This window comes from Ictidomys tridecemlineatus, chromosome 4, assembly GCF_052094955.1.
Source record: "Ictidomys tridecemlineatus isolate mIctTri1 chromosome 4, mIctTri1.hap1, whole genome shotgun sequence".
In the NCBI taxonomy this organism is placed as follows: Eukaryota; Metazoa; Chordata; class Mammalia; order Rodentia; family Sciuridae; genus Ictidomys; species Ictidomys tridecemlineatus.
In genome coordinates, this window is record NC_135480.1 from 101,614,831 (window position 1) to 101,639,979 (window position 25,149).

Consider the following 25,149-nt stretch of genomic DNA (forward strand, 5'->3'; position numbering starts at 1 on the left):
TTTGGAAAGATTTAATAACTTGCCAGTTTTCAACCACTATCTCTTTACTAGACCTGAAAGCTAGTAGTTTTCTCTATTGGCGAGTATTGCAGGAGTACCAAATAGAATAGTTGATACCTTTCCTTCAGGAGTCCCCAAACTAAGTAGTGTTGTTACGCTCAATTCCCAATTATCCAAAGCAGTGTAACAATTCTATGGAAATCCATATACTTTTACTTACCCAGTAGAAACTAATTCTATCCATTATTGACTCCCAGGTTGTCTGTACTAAGAAAACTTTTCAGTGAAGATAAAATATATACCTCTGTTTTGTTATCTGCTATGTAAAATTTCAAATTTGGAATGTAAGCAAATCATTTCATTTATAATTCTTTATTACTAAAGGTTTATTTACATGGTATTTAAGACATAATAAAAAATAAATTACAATACAAAAGTTCTCTTTAGGAAGGAGACACTAAACAACATGCTATATTACTCCTTGAGTATTTAGCCGAGACACAAGCTACAAGTTTGCTGGAAAAACTCTCCATGAGTTTTTAACTACTTTTTCATTATAACTATAGAACATGCAGTCTGTCTGTTTAAAGAAATATCCAGTTGTAATATTTTCAAAGTTTAATTATGAAGAAAAATATAAAATGTGGATTAAAGGTAATATAGACTTCAGATCTAACTTTTAGTTTCAAAATTGACACTGGCTGTCTAGACACTTTTTAAAAGAGACCTCTATTTCCATGGCCCACTTACAAAGTTTGCTTTACCTACCAATATAAGGGAAAATAATAAAGTTTGTTTCATTCAGTTAAACTAGTTTTGATATTTCTTTGCTATGTACCCAGTTCTCTCTTCCTTAAAATAAGCAAGTGACTTACAACTAAAAAGAATAAAAAGAAAAATTTAAATAATCTCTTCCAGTTCTCAGAACTTTGCACAATACTGTAAAGTATTATCACCATTTAGTGTTGACCTTTCTTCACCATCTTTAAATTTTAAGAATTATAATAGACTATTTCAAAATACTTCTATTAAACTGCTTAATGATTTCAGTCTGCAAATGAACTTAGCTTTTCTATTTTAATATTTTAACTGGGGGTAAAAAACATAGTAAGCAAAACAGTCATTGCTCATGAAAGACCTAGACTGTTGAAAAAAATTGACAAGTGATTCATCCTGAGGTGGCGTTTGCCAATGTATTAGCATTTATGTAACTTTCGTAGTCACTGTGATTTAGACTTATACTATTGTAAACCTTGGATTAATTACAAAAACAAAAATACCCCATCACCTGGAATAATGAAAGAAGTTCAACAAAAGCAAGATGTGTCTCATACTTAAGGGGAGCCATTAAAAACAAATCAAACTTAACAGTTTGAATTTGGAATTTAATGTTAATCAAATATAGCTGGGAGACCTTTTAATTAAAAATGTGAGAAGGAAAGAGAATAAACATTAACTTTAGTAGCAAGATTACTGGTCTAAAAAACAAGTGCTTGAAAGGAAATGTCATGACAGGCAGATTGGCTTCAATATATGTGGATATAAGTCATACTCAGATAAGGGGTGGTTAAGGGCAAAAATATAGCTTAGTTTATAAAAGCTAATGCTCATCTGAAAAATATTTGCACTCTGAAATTAAATAAAACCTTAATAATAAGATTGTATGTGAGTCTGATGGTATCTGCTCAAGAGGAGTCCTGTGTTGCCTGCAGAAGATGTTGGATGGGTGTGTGCTTCATAATTGGTAGAAAACAGGTCACAACTGGAAAAGCCAAAGAAAGGTTTCCATTAACTTCCATTAACTTCATGTATCTAGGGTTCTTGTTCTTGAAAATCTTGTTTCCTATAATAGAAAAAAAAAGTTTAAAAGGATAATGTATTTTGGAAGAATGCAATAGGAATACCTAGCCTTATGAATTATATACATATTATTAAATGAATTCTCCCCCCCCCTTTTTTTGGTATTGGTTATTTAACCCAGGGGTGCTTAATAACCGAGGCCCATTCCCAGCCCTATTATTTTTTATTTTGAGACAGGGTCCCACTAAGTTGCTTAAGGCCTCAAACAAAGTTGCTGAAACTGATATCAAACTTGCAATCCTTCTGTCTCAGCATCCTGAGTTGCTGGGATAACAGGCATGTGCCACCATTCCGGGCTATTCTCCATTTCTTAAGGAAAATATTCTTAAATTTAATACAAGAAGTTTCCTGATTCTTAATACATGGTTCTCAAAGTCAGTATCCTTTATTCATAGCATCCTAGCGCTTTAGCATGGACACTTGGAGGATCCACAGCTCGCTCACATACATACGTTTTCTACCCATCCTCTTTATAAACAAAATCAAACATATAGAAAGGTAAAGAAGATGGTATATGGAATTCATCCACCATCTAATTTTAAACTATTATTTTTTTATTTACTTTTTTTTTGGCTGAAGTTTTTAAAGGAATTTACTGGCATTACCCCTGTTTACTCCTATATGCATCTTTTTAAATGGGGACATTTTCCTATGTAACTACAATATCATTATTGTACTTTATAAAATCTAACAATTTCCTGATATTATCCATATGCAACATTTTCATATTCAAGACTTTCCCAATTGCTCCCACCAAACTGTTTTACATCTAGTTTGTTCAATTTGTATCCATCCAGTCATGGATTACACATTGCGTTTGATTGTGTTAGCCTCTTAAGTCTCTTAAATTTCTTTTAATCTAAATCAGCCCCCATCTTTATTTTCCATTACCCTGACTTGTTAAGAACCTGCTTGATTTTAAAAAGAGAAATAGCCTTTGGGAGGAACTCCCTGATACCAAATTTGGATTTTTACAGGTTGTTTAGTTTTGTATTGGTTTTACAGCACTTTGCCATCGAGCTACCTCCCCCTTGCAGTCCTCCACCTCAGCCTCCCAAATAGCTGAAATTACCGACATGCACCACCCATCTGGCCAGTTTTGTTTTTACAATCCAATCACATTTATTCATATTCTATTTTATAAATCCGTGAGGTTTTTCAATGGAGCTGTAGCATATAAAATGTGACTCTCTTTACAACTAATAACAGTCTATAAAAAGTTCCTGCCATGTAGGTGACCTGAACTGAGTTTCACAGATTAAAGTAATTAATGTCAAAAATATTCTGATAGTATAAAATTCAGTTTACATGTCTTGATTTACAATAACTAGAAATTAAACGTGTAGTCCTACTTCAGAGAATGGGAGAAATTCTGAGCATAGGAAAAATAAATCATCCTACCTTTTAAGCCTGATAAACCTGAAAGCTGGAAAAACAAAGTTATTCACTAAACTAGATTTATAGAGCAATAACTAATTTAGAGGAGTGAAACCAGTTCCAAATAATGCAAAATTTCTCCAGTCAAAATACCAGGCAGATCTTTTAAGTCACTCTCTTAATGCCATACTGGTTTACAATAAAAGAAAAAGAAGAAGAAAAATCTAGGGCTGGGGTGGTAGAGGACCCACCTCACACATGTGAGGCACTGGGTTTGATCCTCAGCACCACATAAAAATAAATAAAGATATTGTACCCAACTGCAACTAAAAAAAATAAAAAATAAAGACTAGGGCTGGGGATATAGCTCAATTGGTAGAGTGCTTGCCTCTCATGCACAAGGCCCTGGGTTCAATCCCCAACACCACACACACACACACACACACACACAAAAAAAAAAGATTTATTTACATGTTGATAGTTTATTCTTGGTAGTGATAAATATAACCCCAAAGCTTAAAAAAAAGAATTCTTTTAGCTTTAATGGCAATGGAGTCTAGCTTCTTAATCCTTTGTACAAAATTCATAGCCATTCATGAGACTGGAACCCTGACTGGGAACCTCTAATTTCATATAGGAAATACCTAATGACCATATAAAGTAATCTGGGCAATCCATGATATAGGTGGACCAGACAGGTCAGAAAACTGAGAAAAGAGAGAACCCATTTTGAGCCGCACCATCTAGGAAAGTTAGTCTGTGTCTTCTAAATAAACAGAGACCTTTTCTTGGTTGAGCCTTTCCTCTTCTTTTCTGTAACAAAAAAGCAGGAAAAAAATGTCAGGTAAACAAAATTGGGAGGGAGGCAAATATTTTTCAGGTACTGTATTTTCTCCCCCATTTTTTTGAGAATTACACTCAACTGGAAGTAGATTAGTTTAGCATTAAACAGCTACTGCCATCTGACTAGAAATACTTATGCCTCCACCTGACCCTGGGTAAACGAACCAAGACTCTTCAGAATATGAGGGAATACAATTTGGGACCTGATTTGGGAACTCCAGAAGCTTAAAGCAAACACCTTACTTTACCATTAGAATGCTAAGTCTTATTTCTACTCCTGCTCATAAAAGAAAAAGTTTTATGTTGACCTAAAAGTTATCTTTATTAATTATGTTCTATTCAAACCAGAACCTCAGAGGTGGGTTTCCTTAGACTCCTTAAAATCAATTATATTTGTTTTAGCAAATATTTACTGAGGAAAAAAGTTATCTTTATTAATTATGTTCTATTCAAACCAGAACCTCAGAGGTGGGTTTCCTTAGACTCCTTAAAATCAATTATATTTGTTTTAGCAAATATTTACTGAGGAAAAGAACCAAATGATTCTGGGACAACTATATGTCCACATCCAAAAAATGAATTGGGACTCCTACCTCAACAATATTAAAAAATTAGCTCAAAATGGATCAAAAACCTAAATGTAAGAACTAAAATGATAAAACTCTTAGAAGAAAATGTAGGTGTAAATCTTCATGATGTTGTTAAATCTTCATGATGATGATTTCTTAAATGTGACACAAAAACCCTAGCAACAAAAGAAGAAACAGGCAAGTTGGACTTCATCAAAATTTAAAAACTTTTATACCTTAGGACCAAATGGTTCAACACAGACTGAGTGAGATATTACGGATGTCTCCACATACACCTCCATATATTTTCAAATTCCACATGGTAACCTGTACTGATTCCTAGGAACAGGTACCAATCTATAATGTTAAAAAATGTTCCTTGCATAACTATTACCTGTCAGACAGGCACTTCCTGTTATCCATAACTTCTTCAATCTTTTGTCTGACCAGAGGGGGCTTTTTCAGACCCATAGAACTGTGGAACATTTCTGCTCTGAGTAGAAAGTGCTCAAGAAAGTTAAAAAAGGGGCTGGGGATGTGGCTCAAGCGGTAGCGCGCTCGCTGGGCATTCGATCCTCAGCACCACATACAAACAAAGATGTTGTGTCTGCTGAAAACTAAAAAATTTTTTTAAAAAAGAAAGTTAAAAAAATGGGAGAATGGGAGAAAATAACTGCAAGTCATGTATCCAATAAGGGATTAGTTTCCAAAATTCATAAAGAACTCTTACAATTCAACAGTGAAAAGTAATCAGCTGGGCACAGGGGCACATGCCTGTAATCTCAACAACTGAGGAAGCTGAGGTAAAGACAATAGCAAGTTCTAGGTCAGTCTCAGCAACTTAGTGAGAATTTGTCTCAATAAATAAAAAATAAGAAAGGGATGGAGATGCAACTCAATGGTAAAGTGCCCATGTGTTCAATCCCCAGTACCAAAAAAAAAAAAAGGTAGCAAATCCAATTTTAAGGAGGAGAGACTATCTGAAGAAATATCTCCAAATTAAATATGCAAATGACCACTAAACACAGAAAAAAAATTAACATCATTAGTCATTAGGAAAGTTCAAATCAAAATCTTGTGAGATACCACTTCATGTCCACTAGATGGCTATCATTAAAAAGACAATAACCCATGCTGGTAAAGGACATGGAGAAATTAGAATCCTCATGTATTGCTGATAGGAATGTAATATGCTGCTGTTTTGAAAACAGTCTGGCAAGTCCTCCTAAAATTAAACAGAGTTCCCATATGACCCAGCAATTCTACTCACTCCTAGGAGAATTAAATATATATATATATAATCTATGAAAAAAACTTATAGATGAATGTTCATAGCAACATTTATTATAACAGCCAAAAAGAAGGAAAAAAACTAAATGCGCATCAGTTGATGAATGAATAAACAATATGTGATATACCCATTTCAATGAAAAATCACGCAGCCATTGAAAGGATTGAAGTACTGAGCTGGGGTGTGACTCAGTGGTAAAGTGCATGCCTAGCATATGCAAGACCCTAGGTTCAATCCCTAGCACCAAAAAAAAAAAGGAAAGAAAGAAAAAGGAATGAAGTACCAATATGTGCTATAACACAACATGGATGTACTTTGAAAATATACTAAGTGAAATAAGCTGGATGTAAAGGCCACATACTTTATGATTCCTTTTATAGGAAATATCCTGGATAAGCAAATCCCTCATAGACAGATAATAGATGTCAGGGGTTGGTGGGAGGGGAAACTAGGAAGTGATGGCTTAAGGATATGGGATTTCTTTGGAGGGATGTTTAAAAGGTTCTGGAATTGGCAGTGATTGTTGAGCAACTTTGTGAATATTAAAAGGGTGAATTTTATGTCAATTTTAAAACAGGTCTATTGAGCACCTACTATCAGCACAGCACCCTTTCTAATGCACTGATTCATAGTGACCCTTTGTTCTTAAGCATTAATGCTTCACTTTAAAAATAAAGGATATTTTAGGAGTTGGAAATGTAGCTCAGTGGTAGAGCATGTGCCGAGAATGCTCAAGGTCTTGGGCTTAATCCCTAGTAATGCTAAATTAAATGAGTAGGGGATATTTTAGAAAAGCTTCACATAAGCAGATTTTTATGACGTGAAATTCCACATAGTAAAGAAATCCTATGATGAAATCTTTTTGTAAAGATCAAGAAAGCTTTTGTCGAGTTAATATTCACAACCTAATTTATCTGTCCTGTGACTTAGAAGTCTTTTACGTAGGATTTATTCAACAGCAAGAACGTGTGTTCAACAATTATTTAGCCCCATTTCGAAATACCAGGAGTCACCATAAGAAGGTGTTAGAAGGAGACTTTCCCGTAACTTCCCAGTCTTACGATTTTATCTCCACCACTTTGTGAGCTCTTTCAGCCCATCGCTTTTTCCGGAAATGCTGGAAAAGGACCACCACAATTACTATTATCACCATCAGTGCACAGGCAGAGCCAATAGCCAGAGCCAGGAAGTAGATCTCCGAGAACTGTACTACGAGGAGAAAAAGATCAAGTGATCAACTGGGGATTCTAAGAATAGAACTGTGAAGAAATCTAAAGACATAAATGGGATGCATTTCATCATTAAATGGAATCTTCCTTTCTCCCACCTTTATGTAAAAAATACCCTATGACCTTGTAAATTCTAGCAGCAGTGGGAAAGTCACATAGTCTACTTTAGTGCTTCTCAAAATGTGATCTGAGGAATAGCAGCAACAGTATCACTTGAGAACTTTGAAATGAAAATTCTCAGGCCCCACCCCAGGCCTATTGAGCTAGAAACAATAGGGGTGGGGCCCAATAGTCTGCTTTTTAAGTTGTCCCCAGGTGATTATGATACATACTATAGTTTTGAGAATCACTAAGTCAGCTAACTGCCTAATGGGGTAGGATTATTGCTAACCTAACCAAATCTAGGGCCCAACCCATTTCTCCTCACCCCATCTCACCTCTGCCCTTCAGTCAGTCATTTATTCAGATTTATTAAGGTCCTACTGTACTCCAGGTACTGTGATACAAATGAAAAGCCAAAAAGGACATTACTCTCAAGGAGCTCTTGCCACCCCCTCAGAAGTCAGGCAAGTAGATCAGTAACTAGTGGATAAATGGTGAAAGAAGGAGCCCAGGGGAAGGAGCCCCTAAAGATCATAGTCTTTGAAACCTGGTTCTCCTGTTCCTTAATTTGATCTAATTGAAACTTCAATAAACCATTAGATCCAGAAAGGACATTAGAGAATGTGTAGCTCAGGAGTTCCAGCCTGGAGCCCATCAAGAAGGATGGAGAATGAAGAGATGATCCACAGTACCAAAAACGTGTGTTTTTCCCACTTTTTGTGGGAAACAGGGCCATGACTTTCATTAGATTCTCAAGAGTAGTGATTCTGATAAGTTTAAGAACAAATGATTTCTTGTCTAATCTGAGAAGAAACTGAGGTCCAGAGGCATTATATTTCTTCTTTCAATATTCAAATGACTTCTCCAGGTTACACAGCTCTTTCTTGTGTGATTTGGGGTAATTAACTCTCTTTAGCCTCAGTTTCCTCCTGTATAAAATAGAGGTAACAATATCCATTTCTTGAATTCTTATAAAAAATAAAAACAATACATGTAAATCATTTCATGCTGTGCCTGCCCATAATAAGCACTCAATATATGGTAGCTATTGTAATTTTTCAGTACAGGTCAGCATTTAGGAGATTTTCACATTTATTATCTCAATTTGTCCTCACCATAATCATCATATTATTACCTCCAATTTGTAGGTGAGCAAAATAAGATCCATGTAGTTGCAGTTGGTAGCCATGACTCACACACAGTTCTACAGCAGTTCAAAACTGTTGTGATTTTTGTTCTTTGTGACCTGCCACCATTTTCCAGGTTGTTCTTCACAGGGGTGCAGGCAATACAATGCACTAGTTTACAGTACAATTTTAGAGTCAAAGATGGTTGGGTTTGAGTCCAGAATTACTCCAGTTTCCAACCACATGACTTTGGGCAAGTGACAACCTCTATGAGCTTCAATTTCCTTTGTTGGTAAAATGAGAGACATTAAGTGCAAAATAAACTGATGAGAAATGTAAAGCACAAATAGAATGTGTCATGTAAGGACAGGTGGAAAATACTCAATAAACGTTAGCTGCTATTATTGATATCTGTCTCTGAGGATGGCGTGAGGATGAAGTGAGATAGGACATGTTGAGCACTTTGGACAGTGTCTGGTACACAGCAGGAACTCAATAAGTATCTTGAATAAATGAGAGAATGAACAGACCTATTGTTGGCCTTTTATCAGAGAGTTGCTTCCTCTCCCTTTTACCATCTCAATGCCATTTTGTTACACATTCCCTGGATCCTTTTGCTTTACTCTCTGTTTCTTTCCACAACCAAACAAAGCCTTTCTCTTTTTACCCTAGGACTCCTAGTCTCCCTCTGTAGTTCCCAGCACTAGGCCCCCTCTCTACCCTTTCAACCATAACAAGAGATTGCCTCTCTTTCCTACCAGCTCTCTCACTCCCCAAACCCCATTCCCCCCGCCACATAACCTACCAGTGTGCACAACGCTGAGCCGGACTGTCCCTACCAGCCCATCAACATCAGGTGGGTTCTTCACCTGACAAGTGTATGTCCCATTGTCATCAAACTGCAGTTTCCAGAGAAGAATGGAGACATCGTACCGCTCAGGGTTCCCATCCCAGACCACCCGGTCCTTGAACCGCCCACTCATGGGTGGGAAGGGATCCACATGGTAGTAGAATACCTGGAGAGGGGAAAAGCAAATGTCGCTTATTCAATACCCAGGCAAGGAGGCTGCGATGATGGGGGCAGAAGAGAAACAACAGCAAGCCCAGCTGTCCCATCCACAGCTCTCTCATAGGAATCTTTCTTCCCCCTCCACTGGCCTCTGTCCAGTTCTGTCAGTCTCTGTCCCAAGAATTGTTTTCCATCTTACCCCTGTGCCTGTTGCTAAGAAAAATACAGGAAGGGTGAGAAGAAATTCACTGGTTTAATGCCTGACCAAGGGTCCCCTAGAAATTAATGACAATGATTTACTTACAAACTGTTCAGGCCCCCCATCTCGAGGACGGAAATTCCAAGTCACTGTTAGTGCATCACCCACAGGAGCAAAGCTGGAAAAAGTGCATTTTAACCGAGTATCTGTCCCGTTCATAGCCTCCACTGCCCCAGAGGTGTAAATTTCCACAGCTGTTGTAGGCCAAAGAGCTGCAGTTAAAGGAGTAAGAAGGGTTAACAGGGGATGTGGGCTTGAGAGGATTATGACACTTTCAAAATAAATGACTGAGTAGGGAACAAGGCAGACCCATGATGCCCAGCTCTCAAGCTTACTCACCCACAGTCCCACCCACCTACAGGCAGCCCTGAGCTCCCATCCCCTCACAGCTCAAACACCACATGGGGAACCTTCCTAGTGCTTCCACGGCCTCAGGACACTGACTTCAGAAGTGCTATAACAAGCTACAAATATTAAAATCAGGAGCCCAGAATTAAACTTCCTAGCAGATAAGTTTTCCAGAGAGTTCTCATGATGTAGGTTTCCTACAGTTACTAGTCTTCTGCAGAAGTTGTCAGCTGCCCACAGTCTGTGTTTGCCTGCACCCTGGGACCTTTATACCACGTGGCACATTTTTACCATGATATTGACGTTCAGAATGTGTGTGTTGGGGCAGTTTCAAAACCGCGGTGGGTCTCCTCTAACAGTCTTGGTTTTCCCGGTGCTGCGCAGAGTTCCACACAAGACCCACACACAGAAATCAAGTGCCAAGTCCTACCAGCAGCAGGAGGCTGAGAACAGCTACACAAACATGGTGTGTAACCTGAGATTAGAAAGCCCTCTCTGTACCTGGATCACTGGCAGCCAACACACCGAAACTTATTTGTCCAAAACAATCCCCCCCAAACAACTACAGCTTCAGTAAAGTCCAAACCAAAACCAACTGCAACTGTGTCTTGGGCTCCTACACAGAACTCCGGCGACTTCTTCTACAATTAACTATCTTGGCTGTGTGGGCAATAAAGGAGGAAACGGGAGGAGCCGCCAGGTCTTACCTGTGAGCTGTAAGCCAAGGAGGAGAGGCACCAGGCGCGCAGGACTCTTGCCATACATGAGGGAAACCCAGCCCTGGTCCCAGAGACCAGACCGGGCAGACCCAGGGCTCTAGCACCTGCCAAAGATCCGTGCGGGAAGAGTGGGCGCCGCGTTTTCCCCGAGAGGGGAGTCTCGGTCCCTCACCTACGGGAATCTGAGCTCCGGAGCAAGCCAGTCGTGACTCATCCCGCCCCGCCGGTGCACTGTGCTGGAATGAAAGGTGGGGCCTCCTCTCAACGCCCTCCTTCCCTTCCTCCGTCCCACCCTCCACACTGGGAGCACGTCTGCACAAAGGTCCCAAACTCAGCAGTCCTCTCTTGACTTTTCAGTTCATCTGACCGGGCCCTGGCCTCTGGATGGCCTCAGAAACAGCCAGAGGAGGTGGTGCCAGTCTGCAGTGTCCCAGGCTGCTTTGGGCTTGGCCCACACACACCCTTTTAAAACAGGCTTGAGGCCGCCCTGGGAAGTGAACAGTGAAAACACCTTGCAGTGATTCTACGTCCCAGAGCACCGCCCCGGGGCCACCTTAGCCTAGAACTGGAATCGCAGCAGCTCTTCAAAACAAGAGTCCGAATTCCTTAGGACCCTGAGTGGACACAGAGTCCTTACAGTAGTGACACCCTCAGTTTTAGCCAAATGTTACCACAAGGATTTCTGCACCTTTTTTTAGCTTGTAGTTTTCGTTGATACCCAGCAGAAGCAAATCTCAATATTTAATGTTTTTTTTCCTTTTAACGATTTAAAGAAGAATGGGGACAACAGCCCTGCTCATTTACTCCACCGTCTCAGTACAGTTTGCAAAGTGTTTTCATGCTCAGCCTTTCATCTCCACAACTCCCCACAAAGTAGTCCCATTTTACCAAGGAGAACAAGAAAAGCCCAGGGAAGGTAAGTGATTTGCCTGACGTTGCACAACCAACCAAACTTTTCTAATTCTCAAGTGTAGTGCTCTTGCCACAAAATTCCAGCTGATATGAATAATCAGAGATTCTCAAGGGAACATCTTATAATACCTTTTTGTGCTTCACATTTCATCTGCCATTTTTAGGGCAGCCATCTGTCTGAGAAGTCTAAAGAGTTGAGGAATTAAAATGAGAAAAAAAGACCTCCTTGTCTGGCAGAGGCACAGATTAAAGAAGTAGTGCTGAACTGGGAGGATGAAGACTCACCTGCAGTGAGGAATTCTGCTAGATCAGGGGTGAAATCCTAGCAGAGTTGAGTTGCCCTTGCGCCCAGATTAGCAGTCTGGAAACCAGTGATTCATCAAGTCTCCTAGCTGAACCCCCGGAACAGAAAGGTTGCCAGGAGAGGGAGCAAGGAGCAGGATATGCAGAAAATAAAACTTGGGGCTGGGGGTGTGGCTCAGTGCTAGAGCACTTGCTTAGCATGCAGAGAGGACCTGGGTTCAATCCCCAACACTGAAAGAAAAAGAAAAACAGTAAAACATCATAAAGAGAAGAGAAAATTTCACCAAAATAGGCAAATTATAGAAATTAAGAAAAAAAAAGAATGTGTCGGTATGGAGAAAGAAAAACAGGTGTCACTGTGGAGAAAAACCAGGTGGACACCAACAAAAATCTATTCTGTTAGAACCAAGAAGCCCAGGGGCTGCCTCAGATGGAGACCAGTCATGTGCTAACATGAATGTGTTATTGTGATGTTTCTGATAAAAGAGTATCTGCCTTCTTTATCAGCTTCTAGGTCATTCTGAGCAACCTAAACTCAGAATGCTGGCATACTGGTGGACCTTTAAAAATGGTTCTAAGTAAAATACAGCCCTTTGGTATGTAGGTTAGAGAGGTCAGAGATGGAGACTAAATAAAAAAGAGATAAAAGAAACTTAATCTTCTTTGGTTGGCTTTTAACTCTACAGGAATATGCAGCCCTGGAGGAAGGAGAGGTAGAGAGGGATTTGAAATTGCAAAATTTGGTGAGAGGTAGAACTGAAGGACAGAGTGACACGCAGAGGAGAGTAACCAGGGCAGGAAGATCTGAACAAGCTGGCCCGTTGTAGAGCAGAAGAACCCCTCCCGCCGCCTGACACCCTGAGAGCTGGCTGCCAGCCCTGCTCTGAGGGCACAGCTGCCCAGATCCCATTCCTCGGCAGAGGTCAGTTTCCTGGCTTGGTGCTTGGCAACGCCCAGTTCCTTCCAGTTAACAGGAGAGGATCCAAGACTCCATCCCCTCCCTGAGTGAGGAAGGAGGCCAAAGGCTGAACTTGTCAACAGAAAATGCTACATAAAAAGGATGATCGGCCCTCAGAGTTCCCAAGATGCCAGTCAGCAAGGCTTTAATCAAAACTGGAGGCATCTACATACAGCTTAAGTAGTATTCGCATCTAGGCAAATGAGAGAAAAGGAAAAGGGATTCTGGAGATTTAAAAGAAGAAAACTGAGGGGCTGGGGATGTAGCTCAGTGCGATAGTGCTTGTCTAGCCTGCATGAGGCCCTGGGTTCAATCCCGAGGGCACACACACAGACACACACAAACACACACAAAGTTCAATTTTCAGAGACACCAGTTTTTTCCCACACTTTACCAGAGAAAAATCCTTATTGTCATTTAGATTTGTGACATACCCATAGCTTTGAAAGCATCTCATAAAGGATATTACAGAGGATACAGATGAGGAGATGTGTGTAGCAAGGCAAGGGGAAGGGATGCAGAGCTTCCATGCCCTCTCTTGCTGTAACATATTAGCCAGCCTCAACTGGGATTAGTCAAGAACAAGTTCACACTCCTTAGATGACTAATAGGGGCCCTGCCCACATGGGCCCAATCACCCACTGGCCTGCTGCTCCTTCCAGTAGAGGAAAAAGTAGAGGGTTTTGAAGCCCACAGCAAATTGCAAAACTTGGTGAGAGGTAGAGTTACCCAAGAGCTGAGGGACACAGTGAAATGTAGCAGGAGAGTAACCAAGGCAGGAAGATCTGAACAAATGCCTGTCTGGAGCAAATCCCCTCCCATCACCAGACCCCCTGAGAGCTGGCTGCATCTTCCACCCATGCTTTCAATAGAGTGTTGACGCTGGTCCCTGTGGATACTCATTTGCCTACATTTCCCCAAAATTTTTCTGATGGACGTCTAGACTTCAGACAGTGCTAAACTCACCAGGAGCTCAGCAGACATAAAGGACAGTTGACTCAAATCAGCATTGATAAAAAATTGTCTTTTTCAACATCCTATGCAAAATGTTTTTTGTTTGTTTTTTACAAGGTGAAATCAGCACTCTGCAAAGCAAGGAAAACAAATAATTTACCTTTTAGTGTAGTTCAAATAAAGCACTTGTTTACTCAAAAGTTGCTGATCAAAGGTCCAGCATATTAGGAAAATTTTGGTTGAATGTCTGATATATGCTGATGACACATACAAAGTAAAATAAGGCATTTCTGCTAAGGAGGAAATCAGAGTTTAAAAGAGAATGGAGAGAAGGAGTGTGTGTATAAACAACTAACTACCATATTTGTGACTCTTGAATTCAGTCCTACAAAGATAAATAAGAATCCTGGCAAGAGGAAGGGGAAACAAAGGCCTTCCTGTCAGGCCAGATGGGTGGTCAAATGGGTATTCACTGGGACCAGCAATGACTCTCAAAGCTAGAGCATGGAGAGAAGCAGCAGGCCAGTGGGTGGCCAGGCCCATGTGAGCAGGGTCCCCCATTGGTCACATAAGGAGTGTGGACTTGGTCTTGACTAAGCTTGGTTGAGAGTGGCTAATATGTGACCTGATGATTGATTTAGCGCAAGGAAGCTCTGCACCCCCTACACACACTTGCCTTACCCCATCTCCTCCTCTGTATCCTCTGCAATATTATTTATCATAAACCAGTAAACTTGAGTGTGTGTGCCTTTACATGTGTGTGCACACATGTGTGAGTGTATATGTGATGTGTGAATGAACCAAGAAGAGTCTCCCTAGGAATTACTTTGGTATGTCCCAGAACCATTAAAAAGAAAACTGAAGAAGGGAAAGGAGGAGGAGAACTCGAGACTTCTACCATCACACACTCTCCTGGCTTTCCCGTGGGCCCCTGGGCTAGGAGCCAGTCAAACTACAGACTTAATATCTATTTCAAAAGATTCGGGAACTCCCAGCCTTCCCTCATCAACAGCTCCAATCTGCAGCATCATTTTTTGGTTTAGAGAGCTTGTTAAAGAGAGGAAGGTGAGGATGGCAGAGTTCCAGCTCAGAGGAAAGGTGTGCTTCCTGTGGTCCTCCGCCCTCGCCTCAAGTTTCCTAGACATACTGCAAATCAGATCTGGGTTCTATGAGTTTAGAGAAAAAAAACCGTGGGAGGAAACACTCTCCTGCCTCCTTACCTCATGGCAGCTTACACCCACCTCTCCAGTAAACCCTGGGGCTTCTCTCCTAATTATAGAGGAGAGGTGGCAGCTCTCATTTAACAAACCCAGGGAAGAGTCTCTGAAGTTTAACACTTCACTTACTCTCAAGGGAAGCTAGATGGATTGCACAGGGCTGGAGATGAGGTATTTTTGAAGATAACTTTGAAGAATTTCTCAGAGGCTGAAGGTACTTTACAGATGCATTTGTCTATCTTCCTGAGAACTATACATGCCACACCCCACGTGATAGAGCACAATTTACACTTACATTATTTATTGATGAGCATGGTATTTCCTGTTATTCTATCTTGTTAACTCTTGTTAAAATTTGTTACTATGACCAGTTTTCCTTCTTAAAAATTTATCTCCAAAGAATAAAAAAAAATCTTATTATTTTTTCTTACTATATTCTAGGAGGCATGAGCCATAGAAGTAGGAATCTAACCTGCCAAGATCTAAATCCAAGCTCAGCCACTTACTAGCTGTGTGACTTTGGACAGTTATGTAATTCTCTATGCCTCAATTATCCTTTGGGCAAAATGTAAATAATAGCATCTGCTGAATATGAGAATTAGGTGAAATACTGTATTTGAGTAAAGTTCTATGCACAGTGCTCACAGAAAATATTCAGTAAATTTTAGTTATTTATGATTATACTTAGTTAAGACATTAAATTGTTCCCATGACCCTTTGGGGAAAAATCTGGCATTTTCTTATATAGCTAAATATACAACCTCCCTAGCAATTCCACTACAAGGGATCTATCCAAAAGAAATGAAATCGTATATCCACAAAGAGATTTGCAGGATAATATTCATAGAATCTTTGTTCATAATAGCCTAAGTCGGAAATAGCACATCTGTCCATCAACAGAAGATTCATAAATACACTACAGAATATTCTCAGACTACTACTCAGCAATAAAAAGGAATAAACTGCTGATATGTACAGCCACATTGATGAACCTCAAAAATATGCTGAACAAAATTAGCTAGTCACAAAATAGGGCATACTCTTTGGTTCCATTTATATAAAAGTCTAGAATAGGAAAAACTACTCTTTGGTGGCAAAAAAAAAAAAAAATCATAAAAACAGTGTTCGCCCTTGGAGAATGGGGGCAGGGATTGACTGGAAGGGCCTAAGAGAAGATTCTCAATGATATGAATGTTCTGCATCTTGACAGAAGTTTGGGTTACACAGACTCAACACAATTGTCAAAACTCTTTGAATGGTATTCACTATAAAATTTTTGTACATTTCATGCACATTTGAAGTTTTCCATAATAAAATTGGAGAGTAATCTTCTCTGTCATTCACAAAGTTTCTTTAGCTTTATGTAAATGATAATACCAAATTCAGTAATAGTGTTTGAGATTTATTATTTTACATCATTTTTATTAGAACACTGGTAATATTTATTTATTTATTCATTTAGGTACTGGGGATTGAACTCAGAGGTATACCAATAAAATACATCCTCAGCCCTCCCCCTTTTTTTAAACCAAAAAGTAATGTGTAGTATGCAATGGTGCATGCCTGTAATCCCAGCTACTTGGGAGGCTGAGCCAGAAGGATCACAAGTTCAAGACTAACCTCACTAACTTAGCTGGCTCAAAATAAAAATTAAAAAGAGCAGGAAATATAGCTCAATGGTAAAGCACACTGGGTTTAATCCCTGTCCCTCCCAAGAATGAGTAATGTGTCTATTTCACTTTAAGTCTGGAAAATAGGGGCTGGGGATATAGCTCAGTTGATAGAGTGCTTGCCTCACATGCACAAGGCCATGGGTTTAATCCCCAGCACCACACACACAAAAAAAAGTCCTAAAAATATTTTTAATTTCTTTTTTTTTTTTTTTTGGCAGTTGTCACACAAAATGTCCTAACAAGTTTATTTTAAAAAAAAAAAAAAAAAAAGAGCCTTTAAAAAGTAGAGTATGACCGGATGTGGTGGCACACACCTGTAATCCTAACAGCGTGAGAAGCTGAAGCAGGAGGATCACAAGTTCAAAGCCAGCTTTCACCAGCTGCCAATAGAGTTGGCTGCAACATTAAACTAAGAAAACAGCAAGAAATCACCCAACACACAGTCATGAGTTTCTCAGGTCGAGGGTAGGACTGCTCAGATGTGGAGGTGAATGGTGTGGCCAAAGAAGGGGAGAATGGAGTTTCTCAGGTCAAGGGTAGGTCCTCTTCCACTCTGGAAGGCAAGAGAGCAAGAGAGCCAATGCACCTGGTACCCCTGTATTTATTAGGGAAAAGACATTAGATAGACCGTTCCACCCAAATAAGGCAGGGGATAAAGTTTCCAAAGGCAGGTTGTCCAATTCCATCAGGAAACGCTTAAGCCCAGAGCTGAAGCATTTCCTTACAGAGCGAAGGTAAGGGCCACTTGCTTTGCACAGCGTGTGGTGTGCAATGCCAGTCCAACACCCCTTTTACTCAAGGCTGAGGGGGTTGCTTAGCTCGTGCTCAGGGCGGCCCCTCACAACCAGGCTCAGCAACTTAATGAGGTCCGAACTTAGCAAGACTGTCTCAAAATAAAAAATAAAAAGGCCTGGAGATGTGGCTCAGTAGCTGAGTGCCCTTGAGTTCAATCTCTGCTACCAAAAATAAAAGAGTATGAAAAAACACACCCAAAATGTTAAGATTTTATTTACATAGCTTTTTTGTTGCACAAAAAGTAAAAATGCTGTTACACCCTTGGTAACTGGTAGTCACAAAGGGTTGACTCACGAGTCACAGCTAGCCATGGTACAGCCAGAGTCTTCCATGAAAAACCTAACAATGTTTACAATCTTCTTGGGGCAAAGTCCCTAACCTTGGTGGTGGATTACCAAGAGGGACTCAAAGGAGGAAGGTAGAATGTCACAGGAACTATTTGTTGGCTCTTTGTGTGGGCAGATGTCCTGGGGTTTGTATGACAGCTACCTTCCATTGTTTTTTTTTTTTTTGGGGGGGGGGATTCTATTTTTTTTAGTTGTAGATGGGCACAATATCTTTATTTTATTTATTTATTTTTATGTGGTGCTGAGGATTGAACCCAGCGCCTTGCAAGTGCTCAGCCCCTGCCTGTTGTTTTGTTTTGTTTTGCTTTAACAGATATCAAATCCACAAGCAGTCCAACCAGTTACTGAACAGACCTGTTCTAGCAGTTTATTTGGTATCCTAATCATCTTCTCCTTCATCATCTGCTTCTCTTTTCCTCTTTTCACCTTTTCCACTTTCTTCTTCCTCTTCCTCTTCACCTTCTTCATCAACTTCTCTATCATATCCAAATTCTTCTTCCTCCCTGCTGACTTCATCTTCATCTTTTTTCCTTCTACATCTTCTTCATCTTCATCTTTATCAAAGTCTTCCTCCTCACCATTCTCATCCTGCTGGTCCTCATCTTCCTCCTCTGTCCTCCCCTTCTTCGGCCACACCATTCACCTCCACATCTACTACTCTTGGTAGTCATTCAGGTTAGTGATCTCACAGTTGAATAGATCCAGGCTTTTCTGATGGTCCAACTTTTTCAAAGGTTCCAAGGTGCTGATGTCCTTCAGTTTATTTCCACTTAAATTTAGAGTTGTGAAATTCTTAAGTTTTTCTGCTAACATATCCAGAATTCCAATGATTCAGTGAGCTCAAGCTTTCTCAATTTAGGTAGCTTGGGAAGAGGTGAAACTGAAATCTAGCCTATACTTATTAAACCAAAGAATTCTAAGTTCACAAATTAAGCTGTCAATCCCTCATTTGATTTGCAATTGTCCTAGAAAAGTTCTTGAACAGCTTCTGGGGTCCTGTTCCTAAGCTCCAGCTGGATCCTCCTTTCCATGTCCAAGTTTCCCTCATCCAGTTCTTCAAACTTTACTTTCAGTGGTAGAGTGGATCAAGGAGAAGCATCCTGTCCTGCGCAGTGAGGGCCATCAGAGGGTGGTTTCTACCAAGGGAGGTCCTGTGTGTCATCTGAGCAGACCACAGCTAGCCATGGTATAGCCAGAGTCTTACATTTTTATTTTTTATTTTGAGACAGGGTCTCATTAACTTGCTGAGGTTGGCCTCAAACTTGCAAACCTTTTACTTTAGCCTCTCAAGTTGCTATGATTAGGGCTGGGGATATAGCTCAGTTGGTAGAGAAGTCCCTGGGTTCAATCCCTAGCACCACCAAAAAAAAAAAAAAAAAAAATTGCTGTGATTACAAGTACAGTGCATCCAGACAGTATTTTACAAATAAAAATCGCCATTAATAAGTGAAAATTGCCATTTATCAAGTGTTTACTATGTGCCCAGCACACTGTAGGCATGTTACATGCATTGTTTCTGTAAGATAAGCAGGTATCTCCATTTTATAGACAAGGAAATTGAAGTATCTTAGGGGAAGTATCTTGATTTCTAGAATTCAGTTTTGTTTGTTTGTTCAGTCGAAGTACTGAAGATTTACTCATTCTAATACCCACCGAACCCTTTCAGTAGATATTGTGCTAGGTGCTAGAAAAGAAATTAGTTTTTGGCCTCAAGTTGCTGTCTGTTGGGAAACACAATCAAATAAATAGGTGATTACAATACAGTGTGACAAACGAGTTATAATAAAAGAAGCACAGAAGAGGGACTCTCTGCCAGCTTCGGAGGTCTAGGGAAGGCTTTCCAGGAGAGAAAACCTCCAAAGTAGTTGGTGGGAACCAAGGAGTCTGGGGTCAGATGAGCATGAGTGTGAGTCGCAGGTCTGCATCATTCATTCATTTTTCCAACAAGCATGCTTGGAGCACTATGACATGCCAGGCACTTCCTAGGCACAAGGAGTACAATAGTGAATGCAGGGGCATGGAGGGTCAGAGAAGGCCTCTCTGATAGGAGGATGCTTAAAAAGATCTGAATGAAGAGAAGAGGAAGAATTTTTCAAGCAGATGAAACAGAAAGTACAGAGGCCCTCCTGAGGTGGGAGCATGCTTGGAGTTTTTGAAGAAAAGCAAGAAGGTCACTTGTGCCTGGAACAGAGTGAAGGGGCAGTCAGTGGCTAGGAGTTGAGAACAGAAGGACCCAAGGAAGGCCATACCAAATGGGACCTGGTGGGCTCCAGAAAGGACTTTGCCTTTAGCCATTAAAAGATCATGAAAGGCAACCCACAGAGTGAAAAAAAAATATTTACAAATCTATTTCTGCTAAAGATTTATTGCCCAAATTATATAAAGAGCTCCTATAACTCAACAACAATAAAATATAAAGTGGTCAAAGGACTTGAATAAGCATTGCTCTAAATATAAAATGGCCAATAAGCACAGGGCATGGCTGGGAAGGGATATAAAATTATTACAGCCACTATGGAAAGCAGTTTTGGCAGTTCTTCAAAAATGAAACAGATTTACTATATGATCCAACAACTCTACTCCTGGATACATATGCATAAGAATTAAAAGAAAAAATTCAAAACAGATTTTCATACACTCATGTTCATGGTAACTTCGATCACAATAGCCAAAAGGTGAAACCAACTCAAATATCTACCAAAGTATGAATGGATAAACCAAATGTGGTATGTGCATACAATGTCCATCATTTGGAGATGACCGTACTATATACATAAGATCAGTAATACAGGGATGTGATCTAAGAGGGTCAGCCTTAGAAAAGGAATGAAGTTTGGACACAGGCTTTAACATGGATAAACCTGAAAACATTATGCCAAGTGAAATAAGCCAGTCACAAAAAGACAAACATTGTATTATGACTTTACATATGTGGGGGTACCAAAAGTGATCAAATTCATAGAGAAAGTGGAATGGGGTCAGGGAAGTAGATTGTTTAATGAGTGTAGAGTTTCAGTGTGCAAAGATGAGAAAGTTCCGGATATGCATTGTGGTGACATTTGCACAATATTGTGGATGTGCTACCACTGCTGAACTTAAGTACCGGACTGGATTTTTATTACAAGAAAAAAAAATAAGTTCTTAGAGAGTAAAGTCATCAAACATATGTATAAAATGATGGCTCTGACTACTACGTGGGTCTCTGGGTCTCCGTCTCGTCAACTTATCAGTAAGGATAATGATGACTCCATGGGGCGGTTATGGGATTGGAGAAGACAATTCCAATGCATCACTTAATAGCCACATAACTATTACCAATAGTTATGCCATGTTCTGAATGAGGTAGGTTAGAAGAGAGAGGGATAGGTAGGAAGGAAGCGTACAGGACAAAACGAGAGTGGCCTTGATTTCAAGTCCATTTTCACATGGGGAAAAACATATGTAAAAATCACTTTTACATATGTTGATCTCAAACAGCACTATTAAATCAATTACTAGACCTTGTCCATAGGTTCACCAATGTAGTACTGTGTTCACAAAGCAGAACGCATCAAAAACAAAGAAGAAAAGAACCTCTATCTCTATAACGACCAATGCATCAGCAAACGACCCCCACTCCCAATCTGGTAACTTGTGCAGTTACCAACACAAAGGAGAACTGAGCACCCTCTTAGATCACATCCCTGTACTATGATCTTATGTGTATAGTACGTTCATCTCCAAAGCCCGTACTCTGCCCTGTCAGAGATTAGACCCTGAAAGGCCCCTGATAAGGATTAAGAAGTTTGCACTTTATCTTGGAGACACATGGAAAATGTTTAAGCAGAAAGTGACCTCATCAGATTTGTGCATTGAAAAGATCACTCAACTGCGGTATGGAGAAGACAGGGAGAGGAACAAGGGAGACAAGAGGTTACCTTTGGGAGCAGCAGCCCAGCAGGCTGGCACTGCCACCTCAACAAACGGAGAAGCTAAGGATTGCAAGATATCAGGGAGTGGAATGGGGAGGTGGAATGGAAGGGGACTGGCTCATGATTAGAACCAGAAGTGAGGGAGAGCAGGTGAGGACACAGTTCTTCAGGTTCTAGCACAGGTAATTGAGTGGAAAGCAGCTGCCTTTCTCTGAAATAGAGAAGCCAAAGCAGAGTGGTTACATTTGATGCTCCTGTGGGCCAGCCAAGTAGAAGTATTCTAAGTTTATGAGAAGCCAATGTTTTGGACTGGACTCCTGCACTACATCCCCAGAGACCAGAACAAATGCCATGTAATCAAACTGAACTCTGAAATGAACCTATTTTAAAAGACCAGTCCAGGCATGGGGGCTCATACCTGTAATCTCAGTGAATTGGAAGGCAGGGGAAGGAGGATCACAAGTTAAAGGCCTGCCTGGGCAATTTTGAGACCATGTCTTAAAATTTTAAAAAATACAAAGGGGTAGGGATTGGGGATGTGGCTCAGCAGTAGAGCATTTGCCTAGCACGTGTGAGGCCCTGTGTGAGGATGGCCTTAGGCCTGAGCCTAGCAACTCCATTTTAAAAACTCCAGTTAGAAACCTGCAGTCTCACCAGGCACACCCACAGAGCCCTCCGGGATGGCCTCAAACAAGTTACTTCCCCTCACCCTGATAAACAGAGTGAAGCCCCTGGCTGGCTGTCCTCATCTGATTAGAGGGAAAGGCAAGAAGATCAGGGTGGAGACCACCAGATCAGATGTTTCTGACCCCAGGGTAAATGATGTCATGGAGAAATATGGTGAGAGCTAATAAGGATTGAAAGGGGGGTCAAAAACCTCAAAATTTAGTATAAATAATAGAGCTGATGAGCAGGGATTCAGCCAGCCAAAACAAGGATGCACTCAAGCTGGAGAGCCTGATGAGGAACTGACATCCCATCACTTGTCATTATTTCCTGAGCCTCTGTGTGATCCTCACCACTCTCAAACTCTATCTCCTCATTTGGACCTTGAGCCGCAACTTCTCCCTACGACCCTCTCCTCAACCGGTCGTCCACCCCATGCCAGGAAAAGCCTGCCTTGGTTCCAGACCCACTGTGGTCTGAGTGAGTGTGCATCTGCTGGACATAAAGCCTAAGGCTTAAGACTTCTGAACTTAGCATGCAGAGGGAATGTCTGTCATTAGTCTGTCATGATTAAGTGTGTTTTGCAGTGCTTAGAATTAATCTAGAATTGTTTGCTGTGAATTGATTATGTCTATTGCAGTGCCTAGCATTAAGGATTGTCGTTTTCTTGATTAAGAACTTATAAAATGAAACTGTATTGAGTAATTTGAGTGAATAAAGCATTGAAAGGGGCAGAAGCACGTGGACATTCTTTATTTCTCCCCTCGACTGCATACTTCGCAATTTTGCCCCCTCACAATACTCTAGGTTCAATCCTCAGCACCACAAAAAAATAAATAAATAGAGTTGAGGCTGTGGCTCAGAGGTAGAGTGCTTGCCTACCATGCATGAGGCACTGGGTTTGATTCCCAGCACCACAGATAAAGAAAATAAAGATATTATATCCACCTGTAACTAAAAAATAAATATTTAAAATAAATAAACAAACAAACAAAATAAAGGTATTGTGTCCAGCTTCCCTGGATTCCATCCCTAGGACTTAACAAACAGAAACCCAGCAAAAACCCAGGAGATTAGCAGCAACCAATCAGAAGGGATACAATTTACCTGAGTCAGTATAAGGAAGTTCCTGCCCAGACCAGGTTCTAACCCTATTAGGGAGCAACCTTCAAAATGACCAAACTGCTTTTTTGTTTCTACTTTGTTCAGCTCTTTTCTGTCTGTAAAGCCAGCCTATCTTCCTCCTATGTGGAAGCAAAAAGTTAACTTGTCTGTAGGCAAAATAGATTACTAGAGCTGGGTGCAGTGGCACACGCCTATAATGTCAGCAGCTTAGAGACTGTGACATTTCAAAGCCAGCCTCAGCAACTTAGTGAGAAACTAAGCAACTTAACAAGACTATGTTTCAAAATAAAAAGGACTGAGGATGTGGCTCAGTTTTTAAGCACCCCTGGGTTCAATCCCTGGTACAAAAAAAATACAAAGCAAACAAACCAAAAAAACCATACAGTTATTACTAGAGGTTGCAAAAGGGTGATGAGAAATAAAGGGGTGCTGGATTTGATTAGTGCTTCCTGTATACATGTGTTGAAATATCACACTAAACTCCATTAATATGTACGACTAATACATGTTAATAAAGAGTAAAGTTTTAAAAAAAATAACTCCTAAGATGTTTTCCACTTCAAGAATCTCAAATAAAAACCAATTATAGGGCTGGGGTTATGGCTCAGTGTCGAGCGTTCGCTCGCTTGGCATGTGTGAGGCACTCTGTTTGATCCTCAGCACCATATAAAAACAAATAACTATAATAAAGGTATTGTGTCCATCTACAACTAAAAAATGAAAATTAAAAAGCCAATTAGAACTTCGTTGTAAAGTTATTTATCATCTTGTCTTTTTGACAGTATTCAATTGCACAAATGGATCTATTTTTTAAAGACATCTCTGGGCTGGAGATACCAGTCCAAGATCTTAAATTCTTCTAGAAGATAATTGCAGGAATGAGAATAAATGAGTAGACTGGAAAAGGACAAGGTCCCAGGACAGAATCTAGAGATTGCACAATTTTTAAAGAGGATAAAAAGAGAAGATGCCTCAAGAGACTGGCTAAGTATGTCCAGATGAATTGGAGGGAGAGGAAAATCAATTAATTACCAGGAGAAAGTGCTATCACAGAACCAAGAAAAGAGGGGTGTTTCAAAGACAAGCAAAATATACAAAATAGCAAATGCTGCTGAGAATCTATACAGCCACTGAAAGAACTCAATATTGGAGACCGGAGAAAGCAAGGTTCCAGAAGACTCATGAAGGCAAAGCCATCTCACAGGAGGTTTGGGGAACAAAAAGAGGTGCCAAGGAAATAGTTTTCTCTTTAAAGCATAGACCTTTTAAAGGGGAACAGAGAAGGTAGTAACCTGAAGGAGACATGGATAGGGAGAGATTTTCTTTAATTTTTGTTTCATTTTTGGTGTTGGGGTATACCCAGGGATTTGCTTATGTTTGGCAAGTGCTCTACTGCTGAGTTGCACCCCAGCCTTTATTTGTTGATTTTAAGACAGGAAAGAAGCATGCACAAAGCCCTGGGTTCAATTCCCAGCAATGTAAAAAAAAAAAAAAAAATAGTGGTGGGGGGAAGGATAGGGAGAAAGAAAGGAAATGTTAAAATTCTCACAGATGG

The 25,149-nt window shown here is 40.2% G+C and overlaps 2 protein-coding genes and 1 pseudogene across 4 annotated transcripts in view; 1 reads left to right on the forward strand and 2 right to left on the reverse strand.

The window, feature by feature from the left end:
• Cd3e (CD3 epsilon subunit of T-cell receptor complex) overlaps window positions 1-25,149 on the forward strand; it is a 62,504-nt gene that overhangs the window by 814 nt on the left and 36,541 nt on the right. The gene's annotated exons all lie outside the window — the stretch shown is intronic.
• Window positions 357-12,050, reverse strand: Mpzl2 (myelin protein zero like 2). 3 transcript variants are annotated; one of them, XM_040285309.2, is made up of 7 exons: window positions 11,931-12,050; window positions 10,722-10,969; window positions 9,712-9,878; window positions 9,204-9,414; window positions 7,002-7,149; window positions 4,020-4,050; window positions 357-1,843 (listed from the first exon to the last, which is right to left on the reverse strand). In XM_040285309.2, the coding sequence occupies exons 2-7, from the start codon at window positions 10,777-10,779 to the stop codon at window positions 1,805-1,807; spliced, it is 654 nt and encodes a 217-aa protein (XP_040141243.1). In that variant the 5' UTR covers window positions 10,780-10,969; window positions 11,931-12,050; the 3' UTR covers window positions 357-1,804. The 3 variants fall into 3 exon arrangements, with proteins under 3 accessions (XP_040141243.1, XP_040141242.1, XP_005328379.1); XM_040285308.2 differs by lacking the exon at window positions 11,931-12,050 and having other exon boundaries at window positions 10,722-11,211; XM_005328322.5 differs by lacking the exon at window positions 11,931-12,050 and having other exon boundaries at window positions 3,978-4,050; window positions 10,722-11,210.
• Window positions 18,272-19,077, reverse strand: LOC101961353 (acidic leucine-rich nuclear phosphoprotein 32 family member D-like; annotated as a pseudogene).